This window comes from Natrix helvetica, assembly GCF_964273705.1.
Source record: "Natrix helvetica genome assembly, chromosome: 1".
Taxonomy (NCBI): Eukaryota; Metazoa; Chordata; class Lepidosauria; order Squamata; family Natricidae; genus Natrix; species Natrix helvetica.
Genome location: NC_138548.1, coordinates 353,412,297 through 353,434,099, shown reverse-complemented (window position 1 = coordinate 353,434,099; position 21,803 = coordinate 353,412,297). Strand labels below are relative to the sequence as shown.

General features: G+C 43.5%; 3 protein-coding genes and 1 long non-coding RNA gene across 10 annotated transcripts in view; 1 reads left to right on the top strand and 3 right to left on the bottom strand.

Moving 5' to 3' along the window:
* LOC309385195 (uncharacterized protein) overlaps positions 1–21,803 on the bottom strand; it is a 195,724-nt gene that overhangs the window by 115,786 nt on the left and 58,135 nt on the right. For 4 of the 6 annotated variants that reach the window (XR_014174178.1, XM_081939375.1, XM_081939378.1 and 1 more), the window contains exon 2: positions 4,753–4,773. The exons of 1 other annotated variant lie outside the window; for it this stretch is intronic. The gene's annotated coding sequence lies outside the window, so the exon portion shown is untranslated. Of the gene's footprint in view, positions 1–4,752; positions 4,775–21,803 lie in introns of those variants that run through there. One more of the 6 variants, XM_081939382.1, reaches the window with a different exon arrangement.
* The window catches only part of LOC309385203 (uncharacterized protein), a 123,624-nt gene continuing 101,941 nt past the window's right edge, over positions 121–21,803 (bottom strand). Inside the window, exon 3 of the transcript XR_014174181.1 lies at positions 121–206. The gene's annotated coding sequence lies outside the window, so the exon portion shown is untranslated. The remainder of the gene's footprint in view (positions 207–21,803) is intronic.
* Positions 9,013–21,803, bottom strand: part of LOC309385202 (uncharacterized protein) — a 32,334-nt gene continuing 19,543 nt past the window's right edge. Inside the window, exons 2-3 of one of the 2 annotated variants that reach the window (XM_081939407.1) lie at positions 12,319–14,702; positions 9,013–9,091 (exon numbers count right to left, since the gene is read on the bottom strand). In XM_081939407.1, the coding sequence (XP_081795533.1) occupies positions 9,077–9,091; positions 12,319–14,157 (1,854 nt within the window). In that variant the 5' untranslated portion in view covers positions 14,158–14,702 and the 3' untranslated portion in view covers positions 9,013–9,076. Of the gene's footprint in view, positions 9,092–11,695; positions 14,703–21,803 lie in introns of those variants that run through there. The other variant, XM_081939406.1, reaches the window with a different exon arrangement.
* On the top strand, positions 10,425–21,790 carry LOC309385221. Its single transcript, XR_014174186.1, has 2 exons — positions 10,425–11,644; positions 21,608–21,790. It is a non-coding gene; the product is annotated as an uncharacterized lncRNA (long non-coding RNA).

The following is a 21,803-nucleotide window of genomic DNA, read 5'->3' as shown; positions in this document are numbered from 1 at the left end:
TTTTTTGCGCTCCAGAGCTTCAGGGAAGCTCAACAAGCCTCCAGGAAGGGGTGGGGAGGCTCTTTTCGCCCTCCCCAGGCTCCTATAAAGCCTCTGGAGCCTGGGGAGGGTGAAAAATGGCTTTAAAAAGGGTGGACTCACGTGCCCTGACAAATGGCTCCACGTGCCACCTGTGGCACACGTGCCATAGGTTCGCCATCACTGTTCTAATGGCTGTCATCAGATTCCTATGGGGTCATGGCTGGCTCTATAGGCGAAAGGGGAAATGCAAATCCTAGGAGCTTGTCTGAGCTAATCCTGTCAACTTTTGGCTTGTCTAATTGCTTATTTGGAGTTTCCTGCCTGACCCAGTCTTTCTGAATGGATTACCAAATCAGCATTTCTAAACGCTGGCCTCTTCCGTTTCTACTTGTGGAAGGGAGAATGGTGCTGGTTTCTGGCTCCCTTAAGAATGCTTTTTTTTCATTTCTCCTTTGGGGAAATATCATATTTTGCCTCTTTTGATAGCCCCAAATATTTCATTCTTCTGGTGAGGAGGTTGGTTGTCGACTCCCTACCAGTGGTGGCATTAAAAGAATTTAACAACTGGTACTCTGCCCTAATGACTGGCTGGGTAAGTGTGGCCAGGTGGTCATGCGACTGGGTAGGCGTGGCCAACTTGACATCACTCATCATACCCAGCCCCACCTCCAGTCCCCATGCCTCAAAGACAATTTCTACTTGCGGAAGGGGAAATGTGCTGATTTCTGGCTTCCTTAAGATTTTGTTGCCATTTCTCCTTTGGGGAAATGTAGTATTTTGTCTCTCTTAATATTCCCCAAATATTTCATTCTTCTGGGAGGGGGTTGGTTGCTGATTCCCTACACCCCAAAATGTCATTGGTTGCAATTTTAATGGACTTCCGGAGGGCTTCGGATAGACGGGATACAATTTTGTGCAATAGAAAAGCACTCGGGCCCTTCCCAATCTTGTTCAGGCCGGGCCACATCACCAAAGTGCCACCGGTTGCAATTCTCATGGAATTTTGGTGGTTTTGAGATAGACGGGGTACAACCATTGTGCACCTCATGGACCTCTCATCAGGTTTCAATACCATTGACCAGGATATCCTTCTGGACTGGCTTTGGGATTCACCGACAGTCCCAATATTGCAGAATATACAGCCTCATGCTACAAAACTAAGCTCCATTTCATGCTGAATAAACCAAATTATTAATGTATCTTAAGCAGAAAACTATCTTTAGATAGATTTTTACTTCAAAAGCATTGTATTAAAATCAATTTGATTTAAATAAAAAAAATCTGTTTTTATTTTTTTAAAAAAATCATACATTTTTATCCACCCTGATTATAAGGTTCCCTTTATGGCTTGGGTAAATCAGTCATATAAGCACAAATTTACAGCTAGAGGGACTTAAATTACTTAAAAGAAACAGACCAAATAAAAAAGGAGGTGGAGTTGCAATATATATAAGAAATAACTACATGTCTACAGAAATAGAGCAGTTAACTAAGATATGTAGGAATCACATTACAATAGTAATGGGGGGACTTTAACTTCTGTGACATCAACTGAGCAACTCTGCGCCAAGTGGAAGATCAAACAGGTTCCTGACAAACCTAGCAGACAATTTTGTCTCCCAAAATGTAGAGAAGGGAACGAGGGGATCAGCCATATTGGACTTAATTCTCACTAACAGATGAAATGATGGAAGGTACAGGAACTTAGGGGTGCGTGTGTGTTTGTGTGATCATGCAACATTGGAATTCAACATTATAGAAGCGCAATCAATAGAACAAAGTCAAACTAGAGCCTTGGACTCTAAGAGAGATAATTTTAATAAACTTAAGAGAGAGCTTGGGAAGGATTCCATGGATGAGAATCCTCACGGGGAAAACAACCCAAGAAGCTTGGGAAACTTTGAAAAGTGAGATAATAAAAGCCCAGTCTAGCACAAAACCAGTGAAAAAGAAAAATGAGAGCTTTCAAAAGAAACCAGCATGGCTGCATAAAGAACTCTCTGATAAATTGAAAGAAAAAAAAGAGAAATATAAAAAGTGGAAAGCGGGACACATGACTAAGGCAGAATATCAGCAAATAGCTGAGCCTGCAAAGATAACGGGAGGAAAGTCAAGGCTCAAAGTGAATTAAAGCTTGCGACAAAATTCAAAAATAACAAAAAACCACCCTTCTTTCAACGTATAAAAAAACAAGAAAAAAGGCAAGGAAACGATTGGTCCATTAACGGGAGAAAGTGGCAGGAATGTGATAACCAACAGGGAGAAATCTTAACAACAGCTTAACTCATTTTTTGCATCCGTCTTTACCCAAAAGGAAAAAAAACAGTCAAACCTATCAAAAACAGTACCGTAAAAACAGATTAGGAAGAAAAGTTAAAATAGGCAAGAAAATGGTACGTGAACACCTGACCATCCCAGACAAGTTCAGATCACAAGGACCAGATGGATTACACCCCAAGGTTCTGAGGGAAGTGGCAGACGTGATCTCAGAACCAATGAACTATATCTTTCAAAGATCCTGGAGCACTGGGGAACTACCAGAACTATCTTCAAAAAAAGGGGGGAAAAATAGATCCAGGAAACTACAGACCTATCAGCCTGACCTCAATATTTGGGAAGATTCTGGAAAAGGTAAGCAACAAATCAGCAAACACCTAGAGGCAAACACCTAGAGGCAAACCATCAGTCATCACAGGTTTCTCAAAAACAGATTATACCAGACATATCTTATTGCATTCTTATTGTAATTTTGTATGACAAAATTATTGGACCAGAGGAGTGCTGCGAATATAACTTCAGTAAGGCATTTGATAAAGTAGACCTCAACCTACTACTTGATAAGATAGAAAAGTGTAGGTTAGAGAGCATCGCCACCAGATGGATTTGTAATTGCCTGACCAACCGCACTCAACGTGTAGTCCTCAATGGAACTGCATCTACATGGGGGGAAGTATGCAGTGGAGTACCCCAAGGATATGTTTTAGGCCCAGTACTCTTCAACATCTTCGTCAATGATTTGGATGAGGGAATAAATGGGGAACTCATCAAATTTGCAGATGACACCAAGCTGGCAGGAATAGCCAACATTCCAGAAGATAGGCTTAAGATACAGAAGGATCTTGACAGACTTGAACATTGGGCGCTATCTAACAAAATGAAATTCAATGGTGAAAAAAGTAAGGTTCTACATTTAGGCAAGAAAAGCCCAATACACAGATATAGTATAGGTCAGGGGTCCCCAACCCCCTGTCCATGGACCATCCCCGGTCCGTGGCATTACCAGCAACTGGGCCGCGCAGACAAGTAAAGCCCCATTTGCACAATGAGGCAGCACACAAAACTATGTTCCCTCTAGTCTGAGAAAAAACCTTACTCTATGGAACCGGTCCCTGGTGCCTAAAAGTTTGGGGGTAGGTGGCACCCGGCTCAACAGTAGTAACTGAGAGGGACCTTTGGGGTCCTAATGGACAATCACTTGAATATGAGCCAGCGGTGAGCAGCAGCTGCCAAAAAAGCCAACACAGTTCTAGGCTGCATCAACAGAGGGATAGAATCAAGATCACGTGAAGTGTTAATACCACTTTATAATGCCTTGGTAAGGCCACACTTGGAATACTGCATTCAGTTTTGGTCACCACGATGTAGAAAAGATGTGGAGACTCTGGAAAGAGTGCAGAGAAGAGCAACAAAGATGATTAGGGGCTAAAGAATAAAACATATAAAAAGAGTTGTTGGAATTGGGCATATCTAGTTTAGTGAAAAGAAGGACTAGGGGCAGAGGTTCCACTTTTTGTACTACCGGTTTGGGTGCGCTCCCTCGCACACTCCCGCGCGACGCTTCTGTGCATGCGTCTGGGCAGGTAGGCAGAGCCTCCCACCGCCGCTACTACCGGTTTGCCTGATCAACCTCTGACTAGGGGAGACCTGATAGCAGTGTTCCAATATCTCAGGGGTTGCCACAAAGAAGAGGGAGTCAAACTATTCTCCAAAGCACCAAAGCACAAGAAGCAATGGGTGGAAACATATCAAGGAGAGAAGCAACCTAGAACTAAAGAAGAAATTTCCCGGCAGTTAGAACAATTCATCAGTGGAACAGCTTGCCTCCAGAAGTTGTAAATACTCTTAACACTGGAAGTCTTTAAGGAGATGTTGGATAGCCATTTGTCTGAAGTGGTGTAGGGTTTCCTGCCTAGGCAGGGGGTTGGACTAGAAGACCTCCAAGGTCCCTTCCAACTTCTGTTCTTCAAAACACAGAAATACACACCCATGAATGTATATATGTAGACAATCTATGTGTGCTTCCGTGTGCAAAATGTCCCGGAATTGCATTCGCTCCAATTTTTATTTCATTTTTTTTTACCTTCGTTTAGAACATGACAGATGAAATGGGGATCAAATCCTAGGCAAGATTTAAACAACCCGTTTTGCTCTTGCCAGGAAAACAGCATCTCAATAAAAACCACAAGGAATCAAGCGATCCGTGAAGGCTGAGGGAGATGGGCGGTTAAGAAACATGAAAAATATATATTGTTTTTAAATCCCCCATTGGTAAAATCACAGGCAGAAGTTTTAAATCGAGCAGCCCCAGAGGAATACAATTTGGGGAGGGAAAGAATATGCAGCAGCAGCCCAAATGTTTCATCATTGCCCCTTCGCTGCGTCATACACCGTGGAGGAAGCCAAAGGTCCCGACTTGCTCCCGGCTTCTCCCCCGACCTTCCCTCCACTCACCTCCCGGGAGCCGCTTCGACCCTCCAAACAGCACAAGAGGCTCCGCCAACACCAAAATACTCCCGTGGGTGAATCGGAAGAGGAAGTTCCTCCGCCCTTCGCCTCCTAGTCTCTCTACATCCGCTCTAGCAATCCAATACTCTATCGGTCTATGGAGCTTCTCAGTCATCCGGGTCATGGGTTTCCCAAAGGTGCTATTGTTTTTCAGGAGGCAACTAGACTTTCCTGTTTTTCTTTAAAGACGTTTCAGCGCTTCTTCAGCGCTGACTGGATATTGAGGCATGGGAGGATTTACGCTCCTTGTAAACAGCCGGGTCATTATAAATCCTCTGGGAAGACTAACACTCTATCGTTTCATCTCGTTCCAGCCCAGCCTCTCCCGCTTTCCTAGCTCTGCCGCCGCTGTACCGTACCTGCTTCCCAGGGGCGAGTGTTGCTTCTTTGTTAGAGCGCCATCTAGCGCCATAAGGTTGAAGAACGTGTCCGTTCCGCTACTTCAACCCTAAGGGGTTTGTTTGCAAGATGTTTTCACCGATTCCCTGCTTCCTGATGTGCCATCAAGTGCTACGGATAGCTTTGTGAGCGATCGATATGAGGAATTTACCTGGCGGAGGAGTTCAAGGCATTGCTGCAGATTTAGATCCCTTCTAAGTGCAGCTGAAGAGGGCACTGAAAAGTTGGCAGCCTGGAAATCAAACTAACTCTCTGTTTGCAGCCCTGATTTTGCCACCCGGAGAAAGACACCTGGGCCCTTCTCAGTCTGGGGTCAGGCTCGAGCACATCACCAAAACAGCATTGGTTGCATTTCTCATGGACAGCATCACCACCAGATGGATTGGTAACTGGCTGACCAACCGCACTCAACGTGTAGTTCTCAATGGAACTGCATCTACATGGAGGGAAGTATGCAGTGGAGTACCCCAAGGCTCTGTTTTAGGCCCAGTACTCTTCAACATCTTCATCAATGATTTGGATGAGGGAATAAATGGGGAACTCATCAAATTTGCAGATGATACCAAGCTGGCAGGAATAGCCAACACTCCAGAAGATAGGCTTAAGATACAGAAGGATCTTGACAAACTTGAACATTGGGCACTATCTAATAAAATGAAATTCAATGGTGAAAAGAGTAAGGTTCTACATTTAGGCAACAAAAACGGAATGCACAGGTACAGTATAGGTGGTACCTTATTCAGTAGTAGTAACTGTGAAAGGGATCTTGGAGTCCTAGTGGACAACCATTTAAATATGAGCCAGCAGTGTGCAGCAGCTGCCAAAAAAGCCAACACAGTTCTAGGCTGCATCAACAGAGGGATAGAATCAAGATCACGTGAAGTGTTAATACCACTTTATAATGCCTTGGTAAGGCCACACTTGGAATACTGCATTCAGTTCTGGTCGCCACGATGTAAAAAAGATGTGGAGACTCTAGAAAGAGTGCAGAGAAGAGCAACAAAGATGATTAGGGGACTGGAGACTAAAACATATGAAGAACGGTTGCAGGAACTGGGTATGTTTAGCTTAAGAGAAAGAAGGACTAGGGGAGACATGATAGCATTATTCCAATATCTCAGAGGTTGCCACAAAGAAGAGGGAGTCAAACTATTCTCCAAAGCACCTGAGGGTAGAACAAGAAGCAATGGGTGGAAACTAATCAAGGAGAGAAGCAACTTAGAACTGAGGAGAAATTTCCTGACAGTGAGAACAATTAATCAGTGGAACAGCTTGCCTCCAGAAGTTGTGAATGCCCCAACATTGGAAGTCTTTAAGATGATGTTGGATAGCTATTTGTCTGAAACGGTATAGGGTTTCCTGCCTAGGCAGGGGGTTGGACTAGAAGACCTCCAAGGTCCCTTCCAACTCTACTATTGTATTGTATTGTATTGGAAGGGTTTGAGATAGAAGGAGTACAGTCATTATGTCCCTCCTAGACCTGCCATCAGGTTTCAATAACAATGACGCTGACATCCTCCTGGACAGGCTTTGGAGACAGGAAATGGGAGGCAATTTATTATGGTGGTTCTATTTCTACTTTAAGTTGGTCTGTGTAGAAGAGGAACCGAGTCCTGGCCCCTGAAATCGGGGCGCCCCGGGTCTCAAGCCTTTTGCTGCTGCTTTTCAACGTCTACATCAGTGGTTCTCAACCTTCCCAATGCCGCGACCCTTTAATACAGTTCCTCGTGTTGTGGTGACCCCCCCAACCATAAAATTGGTGTCTCGTTTCCTAAGACCATCGAAAATATGTGTTTTCCGATGGTCTTAGGCGACCTCTGTGAAAGGGTCGTTCGGCCCCCCAAAGGGGTCCTGACCCCCAGGTTGAGAACCACTGATCTACATGAAACTGCTAGGGGAGGCCATCCATTCTGAGATACCCAATTATGTACAGGTAGTCCTTGATTTACGACGTTTCAAATCAGTGACCATTTGAAGTTACAAGGGCATTGAAAAAAGTGACATGACCATTTTTCACACTGGAGCGTGCCCGTGGTCATGTGATCAAACGTCAGACCGTGAGAGGCCCTGCATACAGGTCATTGGTGCCTTGTTCACCTACTTTTGGCTTACTGCACTGGACCAACTAGAAACTTCAACTGGTCCAGAACACAGCAGCGCACACAATAATGGGGGGCCCTGGGTTGCCCATGTAACATATTTGTCACATGAGCTGCACTGGATTTGTTTTTTAAGGTGCAATTAAAGATACTGGTCATCACCTTTAAAGCTATTTCTTTATTATAACAATAGCAATAGCACTTAGATCTATGTACCACCCCACAGCGTTTTATAGCCCTCTTAGTTTAGAGCAGTGTCTCTCAACCTTGGCAAATTGAAGCTGTCTGGACTTCAACTCCCAGAATTCGCTGGCTTGGGAATTCTGGGAGTTGAAGTCCAGACATCTTCAAGTTGCCATGGTTGAGAAACACTGGTTTAGAGAGTCAGCATACAGCCCGCAACAATCCGGGTCCTCAGTTTACCGATCTCAGAAGGAGGGAAGGCTGAGTCAACCTTGAGCCCTATCAGGATTGAACTCCGGACAGTGGGAGAAGTTCAGCCGGCAATGCTGCATTTTAACCAGAGCCACCACCTACTTTCCCAACTTTTATTATTTTCCCATCTATCTGTTCTACCAGATCAAATAAGGTGGGCACATTCCTAGCCTTAAATATTACCATCTGATAGAAGATAGGAAGTGAGTCTTTTCCGTTGCAGCTCCTGCCCTATCAGACACTCTTCCCCCTGAGTTTTGGCAGGCCTTTATCCTCTTAAGTCTTCCACAACTAGCTGTTCCCTTAAGCACTGGGATAAGAAAAGGCGGCTGCACACCAGAAGCTTGATTTGAGCCAGGTTTTTGTTTTTATGCATTTGGTTTTAATACAGTTTTTAAGTTAATTACTGATTGGGAGACAGCCAGTATTTATTATAAGATAGCTGGCTACATAAATATTTTAAATAAATCAGAGGAAAAGGATTAATCTGGAAAATGGCCCTTGCTGAGGCTGCCCATCTGCAGGTTGCTTGAGGTACTGAAGGTCTATGCATTTATTTAATTAAAAAATTTATATGCTGCTAATTCTGCCGTGAACGTCTCCATTTTAACTCCTTGCAAGGAGAAAGATAACTAGATTTGAGCAAGAATGGCACCTGACATGAACACAATTAGTAAGGCCAGGAAGCCTGGTGAACTTATAAATTGAAGAAAAGCAAGAATCATATTTTTGGGATTTCCAGACCATCCGAATGCAATCAACCTTGCTAGAAGTGCCCTGTATTTGTAGGGCAATAAATGTTAAATCTATAGGCTTTGCATTTTGCCATTTGTAATATATAGGGATTATTGGTTTTTGTATTAAGATTTTATTGATGTAAACCATGTGGAGTCATTATGAGTGGGGCTGCCATACACATTTTCATGGTAAGTAAAAATAATACATACATACATACATACATGCTTATATCCCCCTTTATTATATGTAGAAATATCTCAGGACGGCAAACATACGTAATAGAGATGTAAGCTACTTCACTCTGGCCCAGCATAACATGATAAGGAACGACCGCACTGGGCCAGAGAAAGGAATGTCAGATAAGGTTAGAGAAAGGAAGAGCAAAGAAAGAAAAAGGAAGCTCAAATCAGATTAGAGGCCAGCAAGCTAAAACATATGAAGAATGGTTAGAAGAATTGGGCATGGCTAGTCTAGTGAAAAAAAGAACCAGGGGTAACACAATAACAGTCTTCCAATATTTGAGGGATTGTCACAGAGAGGGGACAGCCTATTTTCCAAAACACTCGAAGGCCAGACAAGGAACAATGGATGGAAACTGATCAAGGAGATTCAACCTAGAAATAAGGAGACATTTTCAGACAGTGATAACAATCAACCAACAAAACAACAGCAGAAGTTGTGAATGCTTCATCACTACAGCTTTGAAGAAGAGACGTGACTGCTTCTTGTCAGAAATGGTATAGGACAGTGACACTCGGTTTACTCATAGGGCCGTTTTTCACCCTCGGAGGGCAAAAAATGACCCTCCGAGCAAACCAGAAATGACTTCCGGTTTGACCATAGAACCGTTTTTCGCCCTCTGGAGCATTCAGAGAAGCCTCCTGAAGGCTCTGGAGAGCGAAAAACGGCCCTACAGCCAAACCAGAAGTTTGGGAACGGTGACTTCCGGTTTGGCCATAGGGCCGGTTTTTCCCACTCCACCGGCTTCAAGGAAGCCTCCAGAGGCCGAAAAACGACCTTAAAAGAAGGCCAAAGTCAGCTGTGATGGAGCTGATAGGGCAACGCCTTGCGTACCCTAACAAATGGCTCCGCACCAGTGGCACGCGTGCCATAGGTTTGCCATCATGGGTATAGGACAGCAATGGCGAACCTTTTTTGGCTCGCGTGCCGCAAGTGGGGGGAGCGCAGGCGGGTCGTGTGCGGGACAGCTGGAATTGCCCTCATTAAATGTTGTGGTCATGTGATGTCACATTTTATAAACTCATTAAGGGTTCTGGTGGATCAGTGGTGAAATTCAATTTTTTTTTCTATCGGTTTTGTAGGCATGGCTAGGCAAGGATACTTCAAAATCTCCTATTTGGATCATTATACTGGACCACCCAAAAATTTAAATGGTCCAGAATGCAGCTGCGGACAAAGTAATGAGTGTCCCTATATTCCCTGTGTAATGCGTTTGTGATGAGAGTTGCATTGTTGGATTGTTTTCTTTGCAGGTACAATTCAAGTTACTGGTCATCCTCTTTAAAGCTATTTCTTTATTATAGCAATATATCAACACAGAACGCTTTACAGCAGTCTTGGTTTACAGAGTCAGAATATAGCCCCCAACAATCATTTACCAATCTCAGCTGGATGGAAGGCTGTCAATCCCAAGCCCCATGAGGATCAAATTGCAGGTGTGGTTAGTGTCAGCTAGCAATACTGTATTATAAGCGCTGTGCCAGTGGGGCACCTGTGATTATTCCCCCACCTTTATTTTTTTTGCATCTACTTGTTCTACTGGTTGAGATGGGGGGGGGCATGCTCCTTGTCCATTCCTTTAAATTTGCTGATAGGAGCTTAAGAGGTAGGGAGGAGGAGGAGAGAGGGAGAAGAAAGTGATGGATAGGGTACAAATATGGTGTATGGAGAGCAGAAGAGCCAATAATAGTTTTTGGGGGATGACGGTAAGACGAATTGATGTAAATATTTAATACTATTTTAAAAATGTAGACATGTGGTTATTTGTTATGAAAATGAAAAAATTAAAAAAAAAGGGCACTCATGACCTCTGGAGCTAAGCCCAAAGCTTCGTTTGCGTGAAGCTGCAACTAAACCAAAAGAAAAGATATCTTGAGGGAGAAATGATGTGCAAATAGGAAAGGAGACATTGGCCTAAATGATTGCCCAGCTCCATCCCATTAATAGAAAAATGAAATACGGGACAAAAAACCTGAAGCGCCCACCCACATTGCTTCCAAACACATCTAAAGAGGAGATATTATTTCTCCATCTGCATTCTTGCAGTGCCTAAATCTCACTAGAGGGCAGAATTCCTCAGAGGAGCCTCCCGTTTCCAGAGGAGTTAAGATTCCACCATTGAATCTACCCAAAGGGAACTTGGTCAAAGTCTTTGGAGGGTTTGTAGAAAGCTGATCTAAAGAGTCCTGCATTTAAGCAGTTGCCTCTCAATTCCTCTCCCAGGCCCAGAAAGGAGCAGGCCTGGAGACCACCCAGTTGCCCTTAGCCCTCAGCTGCTGGCCTCCCTGCCTGGGACTCTTATTTCTTCCCCCATCAGAGTCACATGAAGTGCTCACTACATACAGTAATGTTTGTCCCTATATTCCCTGTGTAATGTGTTTGTAATAAAAGTTGCACTGGATTGTTTTCTTTGCAGGTACAATTAAAAGTTACTGGTCATCCCCTTTAAAGCTATTTCTTTATTATAGCAATAGCATTTAGACACATATACCACCAGAGAACCCTTTATAGCAGTCTTGGTTTAGAGTCAGAATATAGCCCCCAACAATCATTTACCGATCTCAGCTGGATGGAAGGCTGTCAATCCCAAGCCCCATGAGGATCAAATTGCAGGTGTGGTTAGTGTCAGTTAGCAATACTGTATTATAAGCGCTGTGCCAGTGGGGCACCTGTGATTATTCCCCCACCTTTATTTATTTTTGCATCTACCTGTTCTACTGGTTGAGATGGGGGGGGGGCATGCTCCTTGCCCATTCCTTTAAATTTTACTGATAGGAGCTTAAGAGTGAATCTTTTCTACTGCAGCTCCAGCCCTATGGGAACTATTTCTCATAAACTATTTTATGGGAACACTTTTTCCTATAAAACCTGACAGGCTTTTTTCCTCCTAAAGGTTTCCTCTGTCCGGTCATGTCCGACTCTAGGAGGTGGTGCTCATCTCTATTGCTAAGCTGAATTTTGTTGCTGGGCAGGTTTCTTTTCTTCAGTTGTTCCATTCCACACAGGGATGACAGGTGAAGGCCTATATTCGGCCGGCCTTCACCTGTCATCCCTGTGTGGAAGGGAACAACTGAACTGGGCCACAGAAAGGAAGCTCAGAAGGGCTTGGATCTCCCAACACAGATCTCCTCCTTCATGTTTAATAATAATAAAAAAATCAGATGAGAAATTAAGATGGTTAATTTCTCAGCTGAGCTTGCAATGAGAGATCAGAAATGATGATGATTCCTCTACACACATCAAATTACACCTCATGGAATATCTTCTGTACGATAAGAGAGGAATTTTGTCCGGAACACTGTCAGCAATCTAGGCATAAAATGGTTTCTCCCTTATATGTAACCTTACATGATTTATAAAGCTAGACCTGATACTGATATTTTTCCCACAATCCAGACATCCATTATGGTCTCCCTCCTGTGTGGGTCCCCTTGTGTATCAAAAGCTTAGAATTCTGAATACTTTTCCCCACACTCCAGATACTCATATGGTTTCCTGTGTGAGTGCTCTAGAAGGTCACCAGACTGAAATTCTTACTGAAACTTTTCCCACAATCTGGACAATTATATCATTCTCTCCTGTGTGTTTTCTGGTGTCTCACCAGGTGGGAATTTCGACTGAAACCTTTCCCACAATCCAGGCACCCATAGGGTTTCTTTCCCGTGTGAATCATCTGGTGTTGCAACAGTTTGGAATTCTGAGTGAAAGTTTTTCCACAATCCTGACATTCATATGGTTTCTCTCCCGTGTGAGTCCTCTGGTGTATCACCAGATTGAAATTCTTACTGAAACTTTTCCCACAATCAGGACACTCATATGGTTTTTCTCTGGTGTGAATTCTCTGGTGTATCACCAGGTTGGAACTCTGAGTGAAACGTTTCCCACAGTCCGGACACTCATGTGGTTGGTTGCCTGTGTGAGTTCTCTGGTGTATAACCAGTTGATAATTCCGACAGAAACCTTTCCCACAATCAGGACACTTATATGGTTTCTCGCCTGTGTGAATCCTCTGGTGTATCACCAGGTTGTAATTCTGAGTGAAACGTTTCCCACAATCCTGACACTCATACGGTTTCTCTCTTGTGTGAGTCCTCTGGTGTATCACTAGGTTGGCATTGTGAGCGAAACATTTTCCACAATCATGACATTCATATGGTTTCTCTCCCGTGTGAGTTCTCTGGTGTAACACCAGATTGAAATTCTTACTGAAAGCTTTCCCACAATCAGGACCCTCATATGGTTTTTCTCTGGTGCGAATTTTCTGGTGTATTACCAATTTGGAACTCTGAGTGAAATGTTCCACCAAGTCCGGACATTCATATGGTTTATTGCCTGTGTGAATTCTCTGGTGTATAACCAGTTGAGAATTCCAAAGGAAACCTTTCCCACAATCAGGGCACTTATATGGTTTATCTCCTGTGTGAATCCTCTGGTGTATTACCAAGTTGTAATTCTGGGTGAAGTTTTTCCCACAATCCTGACACTCATATGGTTTCTCTCCTGTGTGAATCCTCTGATGTATCAACAGATTGAAATTCTTACTGAAACGTTTCCCACAATCAGGACACTCATATGGTTTCTCTCCCGTGTGAGTCCTCTGGTGTTTCACCAGGTTGGAACCCTGAGTGAAACGTTTCCCACAGTCAGGACACTCATATGGTTTGTTGCCTGTGTGAGTTCTCTGGTGTAGCACCAGAGAAGAATTCCGAGAGAAACCTTTCCCACAATCAGGACACTTATATGGTTTTTCTCCTGTGTGAGTCCTCTGATGTATCACCAAGTCAGAATTTCGAATGAAACTTTTCCCACAATCTGGACACTTATATGGTGTCTCTTCTGTGTGAGTTCTTTGGTGTTCTACCAGGTGGGAATTTTGATTGAAATGTTTCCCACAGTCCACACACTCATATGGTTTCTCTCCTGTGTGAGTGCTCTGATGTATCACCAGATTGAAATTCTTACTGAAACTTTTCCCACAAACAGGACACTCATATGGTTTCTCTCCCGAGTGAGTCCTCTGGTGTATAAGCAAGTCGTAATTCTGACTGAAACTTTTCCCACACTCTAGACACTCATATGGTTTTTCTCCTGTGTGAATCCTCTGATGTTTCACCAGGTGGGAATTATCTTGGAAACATTTCCCACAATCTGAACACTCGTATGGTTTTTCTCCTGTGTGAGTCCTTCGATGTCTCAACAGATTGGAATTCAGACTGAAACATTTCCCACAATCTGGACACTCATATGGTTTCTCTCCTGTATGAGTCCTCTGGTGTATCACCAACTCAGAATTCCATGTGAAACTTTTCCCACAATCAGAACATTCAAAGTGTTTCTCGCCAGTGCAAGTCCTCTTCTGACTCACCACATTGGTCTGCATTGTAAATCTTTTGCCACATTGGCAACACTTCTCTCCGGTATGGGTCCTTCCATCAATCATGAAGTAGCTTTTCTGAGTAAAGCATTGCAAATATTTCTATGGCGCTTCATTTGGTGGATCCTCTTATGTATCGTCAGCTGTGATCTACAATGTGTGTCCCCCCCCCCCCCCATTTGAAGCTGTCTGTGTTGTTTTTCCAACAATGATATTCTTGGATTTTGTAGAGGCCAAAAATATTTGTGATCTCTTACTTGGGGGTAATTCGATTCAAGCCATCATTTCCTTTCTCAAAGGCTTTAAATAATACATGCTCAATTTGGCTTTCCAAGGGACCTTTTCCTCCTTCCCATTGACTTCTAGGTATTTGCACTTTTTCTTTATTCCGATGTTATCCCCCTTGACTTCTTAGGTAACAGTTGCTTCAGTTCCATATATTTTTCCCAGCTAAAAATTTGTTCGTTATTCTCTCCCTTGTCTCTTATCTGCTGAGGAATGAAAAGAGGTTTTCACTTTCCAAAAGAAATGTATTTGATGGCTTGTTTTCCTTTTTAATGATGCTTCTCAGATTCTGTTTTGCACAGTAATCTCCTTGGCATCCTCTTTTTCTGTAAGATTCATATCAATGAGTTAGTTTCATTATTGTCTAAACAATGGCTGTAGAACACGTGAAATGCGAAAATCACTCGCATATATTAATATGAAAAATAAAATAAAACCATAGTTAAGTTCTAACATTAATTATGATTCATTTGGCATATAGCAGGCTAGCAAGATCCAAGTTCAAATATCGGATCAATTGTAATGTTCTCTTTTTGGCTGGGATAGAACAAACAGATATGCATGCACAGAAATAAAAACCTATGAATTTATCTAGGTAGGCAATCTAGGTGTATCAGTGTGCAAAATGTCCCAAAAGTGCATTCACTTTTTATTTAAAGGTACAATGGTGGGCTCATATAAAAGATGAAATGCTATGCAAGATTTAAAGCATCCGCATTCCCCATGAAACTGATGAAATAGAAAGAACATATAAAGATTTCTTTAAATCTGCCACTTCCCAGCAGAAAATCACAGGCAGCAGTTTTAAATCGCGCAGCCCCTGAAGAATAAAATTTGGGGAGGGGAACAATATACAGAAGCAGCAGCAGCCGCGTTTCAGGTTCGTTGCTTCCTCTGCATCTACGCCGTTGAGCAAAGCAAAGGGCCCGACTTGCTCCCTGCTTCTCCTCCGACCTTCCCTCCACTCACCTCCCAGGAGCCGCTTCGATCCTCCAAACAGCACAAGAGGCTCCACCGACACCAAAACACTCCCGTGGGTGAGCGGAAGAGGAAGTTCCTCTGCCCTTCGCCTCCTCTCCCCCACGTCTTCTTTAGGAATACGGACCTGGGCGAATCAATGAACACTCTAGGAATGTTATACTCTATCATACCAACCCGTTCCAGTACAGCTCAGCCCCTCCAGCTTTCCTAGAATACCTCTGCCGCCGCTATACCGTACCTTATTCCTGGGCGCGAGTGGTGCGCCATCTTGCGACATATGGCGGAAGAACATGCTGGTTCTACCCTAAGGCGTTTGAGGATGTTCTCATTGATTCGGTGCTTCCTTGTGTGGACCATCAAGTCCTATTCGATTCCCATGGAGCTCATCGATAGCTTTTCTCCCTGAGGCTCCATCCCCAAACCTTTTCTTCCAGGTCCCCCAAGAGGGCATCCATTGTCCCTGGAGCTGAGCCCGAAGCTTTTTTTTTGCCAGAAACGGCAACTAAACCAAAGGAAAGATCCCTTCTGGGGGTGGGTGGGGGGCTAGAAAGGACGTGCAAATAGGAAGGGAGAAAGTGCACCTCCCTTGGTTCCAGCCACTTTTTCCTCTAGGTGCTGTGCAGGATAACTTCTCAGAACTTGCCTCTGTAACTTGGTGAAGCTGTAAGAACGAAGCTTGACTTCTCGTCTCTGTGGTTTTATTTTCATTTATTTCTATTTTGAACTAACAAGCTGGGTATTTCTTATTGGTGCAACCCAAGAACTGTCCATATTTCTTTTCCAAGCTCAGGAGAGGGCTGGAAAAGTAACTCCCCTCCCTTCTGGACAGTTAGGATCCTGGCTGGCTTTATGCCTCCAACAGCAGTTTGTAATGCTTAAGAAAACCATGAGAGATTTTCCTGGCAGAGCAGTTCAAGGCTTTGCTGCAGATTAAGATCATTTATAAGTTCAGCTGAAGAGGGCAATGGAAGGTTGGCAGCCTGGGACTTCAGTTCACTCTCTGCTTACAGCTCTGACTTTGCCACCTGGAGAAAGGGCTGTGCAGGAGGAAAGACACTGGGCCCTTCTCAGTCTGGCTTCACCAAAACGGCATTGGTTACAATTCTCATGGACTGTTGCAAGGTTTGAGGTAGAAGGGGTACAGTCATTATGTCCTTCCTAGACCTCTCATCTGCTTCCAATAACAATGACTATGACACCCTCCATGACAGGCTTTGGAGACAGGAAATGGGAGGAGCTTTATTACTGTACTTCTACTTCTGACTCCATGACTGGTTTCAGTGTGGGTAGAAGAGGCCACGTCTTGGCCCTGAAATTTGGGATGCCCTCAAGCTCAAGCCTGTTGGTGTTGCTTTTTCACATATCCAATTATATACTGATAGTCCTGGACTTATAACATTTCATTTAGGAAGCATTTGACGTGAACAACGGCACTGAAAAAAGTGACTTATGACCATATTTCACATTTACCACCATTGCAACATCCCCAGGGTCAGAGGATCAAAACTAAGATGCTTGGCAATTGACTCATATTTGGGACAGATTCAGTGACCTGGGGGTCATGCAAATATGTTTGGGGACTGAGCTGGTGCACAACCTGGGGGTCCTCCTGGACTCACGGCTCCTGCTTGAGATCATGACCGGGGCAGATTGGCTTTGCAGATTCATGTGGTGTACCAATTGCAACAAAATTTCATTTTAATGTGTGCCAATTAGTGTGCCTTCAAAGTGATAAAAGTTATCATTGGGCCTTTCACACGGGTCGCTCATCCCTTGGTCACCTCCAGTTTGGATCATATCACAGAACCACCCAGACACTTCTAATGGTCCAGAATGCAGCAGCGGAAACAATAATGAAATGGATTCATTTCTTTAAGGTCCAATTGAAGATGCTAGTCCCCTTTAAAGCTATTTATTTTATTGCAGGAATAGCACTTGGAATTATACATCACCGCACAGTACTTCATACCATTCTCTGTTTACAGAATCAGCATACTGCTCCCAACAATATGGGTCCTCATTTTACCGATCTGAGAAGGATGGAAAGCTTAGTCAACCTTGAGGCCCCCTCAGGATCGAATTCCAGGTTGTGGGCAGAGTCAGCCGGCAATACCACATTTTAACCACTGAAACTTTCATTCTCCACACGAAAAGTGTTTCCGGTGCTCGTCTCCTGCTCCCCCCCCCAAAAAAAAACCTTTCCACCAACACTAGGACACTTTTCACCCAAACAGAGACCCAACAGAGACTGGAAGCTCTGTTTTCAAATGCCCCATTTGCATACAGATGAAGCTTCCAGTCTCCCTTGGTTCTCTGTGGGGTTAAAAGTGTTCCGATGGTGGTGGAAAAGAGTTGGGGTAGGGGGGAGGAGCAGGAGATAGGCACCACAAACTTTTCACGCTCAGGATCTTCCATCTACTCACCTCTCTCTCAAGGGCAAATAAACCAGGGCAGAGAGGAGACAGACCTTTACGAGGTGAGTCCAGCGTGGCAGGAAGGGGGAAGTATGAGATATCTTAGTGGGTTGGGTAGGGTTTGGGGCAGTGATGGGATTCAAAATTTTTTACTACCAGTTCTGTTGAGTGTGGCTTGGTGAGCATGGCATGGCTTGGTGGGCGCGGCAGGGGAAGGATACAGTAAAATCTCCATTTCCTCCCTACCCCACTCCAGGGGAAGGATATTGCAAAGTTCCCATTTCCTTCCGATCAGCTGGGACTTGGGAGGCAGAGAATAGATGGGGGCAGGGGCAGTCAGATGGTATTTACCAGTTCTCTGAACTACTCAAAATTTCTGCTTCCGGTTCACCAGAAACGGTTAGAATCTGCTGAATGCCACCTCTGGCTTGGGGGCTTCTTCCATCATTAGCCTCCCCTCCTAGTCGCCTTCTCCACCCTGAGATACCTCATGTGCCCTTAACAGAGTATTCAATTAGCGAATGCCTAGTCGAAAGCAGGTAGTAATCTCATTCAAGGTACGAGATTCACTCCTACGAATTGAGTTACGAATGGAATGGGCAGGTTCCATTACTTTCATAGCATAGGAAAGTAATGGAAGCATTACCTGTACTTGAAGGGCAAATACATGTTAGATGTGATGGCTTTGCATTTTACCATTAGCAATTTGTAGAGTTTATTGATTTCTGAATTAGGTTTTTATTGCTGCAAGCTGCCCAAAGTCAACAGCAGTTGGGCTGGGATGTATTTTTTTTTAGATAGATACACACACACATAATATAGTATACATATTTATATCCCTCTTTATGATATGTATAAATACCTCAAGGTTGCAAATACACCTAATACAGATTTACTCCCTTACATGATAATTAAACTGAGTTGCTAACTGATTGAATATAACAATGGAAAGACAACTAAGTAAAGGTTAAAATATAGAAAATATGGATGCATATAGAATTTTTAAGAAGATGAACAAAGTGAGGTGTGTACTGCTTGTTAATCTACATAGTAGATTAAGGGAAATGTAATGAACATTGAACAGTAAGGATTGTTATTTAAAGACAATTAAAGGTAAGATAAGTTAAGATATGGAAAAATGGAGGAGGAACATGAAACATACTTATAAAGGAAAATTATTGAGACCGGGTGCGCTTCAAGGTGTTAATCACCATCTTCAAAGCGCTCCATGGCACAGGACCTAGTTATTTGCGGGATCGTATCCTGCCCCATACATCCCTGCGACCAATCCGATCTCACAGAGAGGGACTCCTCCGGGTGCTGTCCACTAGGCAGTGCCAGAGGGCGGCACCCAGGAGTAGGGCCTTCTCTGTGATGGGCCCAGCCCTCTGGAATGACCTCCCCCCAGATATCAGGATAACGACGGATCTCCGCTCCTTCCGCACGAAACTCAAGACCCACCTATTCTAACTAGCCGGCCTGGCTTAATCAGAACTTCTAACCTCCCTGGCAATTTTAAACTGTATATTTAAATCTTTTGGGTATTTTAATTGTTTTAATTGTATTAATTTTATTGTTATTTATTTTAACTTTGTGGCTTTTACTTTTTGTATTGTTAATTGTTGATGTATTTACCTCCTCCATGCCACATCCCTTTATTTTTGATTGTACGTCGCCCCAAGTCCCTTCGCGGAGAGGGCGCGACTGATAAATTGAATCAAATAAATAAAAATAAAGACAGAACTAAAAATTTGGGGCGTAATGATGTATAACTATATAATATTATGATGAGAATAGCTGGGTATGCTGGTTTTGTTCTATTTGGGTCTTTTCCCGTGTAGGATTGAGATTGTCTTGGCAACATTTCGGCAAGATCTCACTTGTCATCTTCAGGCTGCTGTCAGCTAGGCTTAAAATGCGATCGGAGCTGCCGTCTTTCTGTAAATCTTGGTGGGAGGGGATGGGGTGCTGGCTTTGTTTCAGTAAGTGGAATGATTGGTTGTGTGGTTGTATCATGATTGGTAGATTGGTGCTGATTGGTGCTGGCTGTGTGTGCATTGTTGTTTTGTATTGTAGCGGCCTGGGTGGTGGGTGGTGTTCGTTTGTTGACTAGGGCTGGTTTCCAGATGTTTGGTAGGCGGGAGGTGCCGAAACGTTGCCAAGACAATCTCAATCCTACACGGGAAAAGACCCGAATACAACAAAACCAGCATACACACACACACACACACTTTTTTTCTTTCAAAAAAAGAATGAGGATATATGTTAAAACTAAAGATGTTTATTGAAATGAAATTATAAATACCATCAACTTAAAATGGAGCTTGCTCAGAAGTAAATGAGATGAAGAGTGTGGAGTAAAGGAGAGAGGTAAGGGAAGGATAGGAGAGTGGGCACGGGGGTGAGGAAGAGAAGGAGAGAAAGGAGGAGTGGAAAGGGGAGAGAGGAGGAGAGGGGAAGGCGGAAATAGAGGATGACAGAGGGAAGAAAGGAGGTAGGGAGGAGGAGGAGAGAGGGAGAAGAAAGTGATGGATAGGGTACAAATATGGTGTATGGAGAGCAGAAGAGCCAATAATAGTTTTTGGGGGATGACGGTAAGACGAATTGATGTAAATATTTAATACTATTTTAAAAATGTAGACATGTGGTTATTTGTTATGAAAATGAAAAAATAAAAAACTTTTTTTTTTAAAAAAAAAAAGGGCACTCATGATCTCTGGAGCTAAGCCCAAAGCTTCGTTTGCGTGAAGCCGCAACTAAACCAAAAGAAAAGATACCTTGAGAGAGAAATGATGTGCAAATAGGAAAGGAGACATTGGCCTAAATGATTGCCCAGCTCCATCCCATTAATAGAAAAATGAAATACGGGACAAAAAACCTGAAGCGCCCACCCACATTGCTTCCAAACACACCTAAAGAGGAGATATTATTTTTTCCATCTGCATTCTTGCAGTGCCTAAATCTCACTAGAGGGCAGAATTCCTCTGAGGAGCCTCCCGTTTCCAGAGGAGTTAAGATTCCACCATTGAATCTACCCAAAGGGAACTTGGTCAAAGTCTTTGGAGGGTTTGTAGAAAGCTGATCTAAAGAGTCCTGCATTTAAGCAGTTGCCTCTCAATTCCTCTCCCAGGCCCAGAAAGGAGCAGACCTGGAGACCGGGTACTTGCTAAGGGTACTTGCCCTTAGCCCTCAGCTGCTGGCCTCCCTGCCTGGGACTCTTTTTTCTTCCCACATCAAGAGTCACATGAAGTGCTCACTACATACAGTAATGTTTGTCCCTATATTCCCTGTGTAATGTGTTTGTAATAAAAGTTGCACTGGATTGTTTTCTTTGCAGGTACAATTAAAAGTTACTGGTCATCCCCTTTAAAGCTATTTCTTTATTATAGCATTTAGACATATATCACCACAGAACCCTTTACAGCAGTCTTGGTTTACAGAGTCAGAATATAGCCCCCAACAATCATTTACCGATCTCAGCTGGATGGAAGGCTGTCAATCTCAAGCCCCATCAGGATCAAATTGCAGGTGTGGTTAATGTCAGCTAGCAATATTGCATTATAAGCGCTGTGCCAGTGGGGCACCTGTGATTATTCCACCTTTTATTTATTTATTTTTGCATCTACCTGTTCTACTGGTTGAGATGGAGGGGGGGGGGCATGCTCCTTGCCCATTCCTTTAAATTTTACTGATAGGAGCTTAAAAGTGAACTTTTTCTACTGCAGCTCCAGCCCTATGGGAACTATTTCTCATAAACTATTTTATGGGAACACGCTTCCCTATAAAACTTGACAGGCTTTTTTCCTCCTAAAGGTTTCCTCAGTCCGGTCTAGGAGGCGGTGCTCATCTCTATTGCTTAGCTGAATTTTGTTGGTGGGCAGGTTTCTTTCGCCGGCCGAATATAGGCCTTCACCTGTCATCCCTGTGTGGAAGGGAACAACTGAACTGGGCCACAGAAAGGAAACTCAGAAGGGCTTGGATCTCCCAACACAGATCTCCTCCTTCATGTTTAATAATAAGACGTTTGATTAA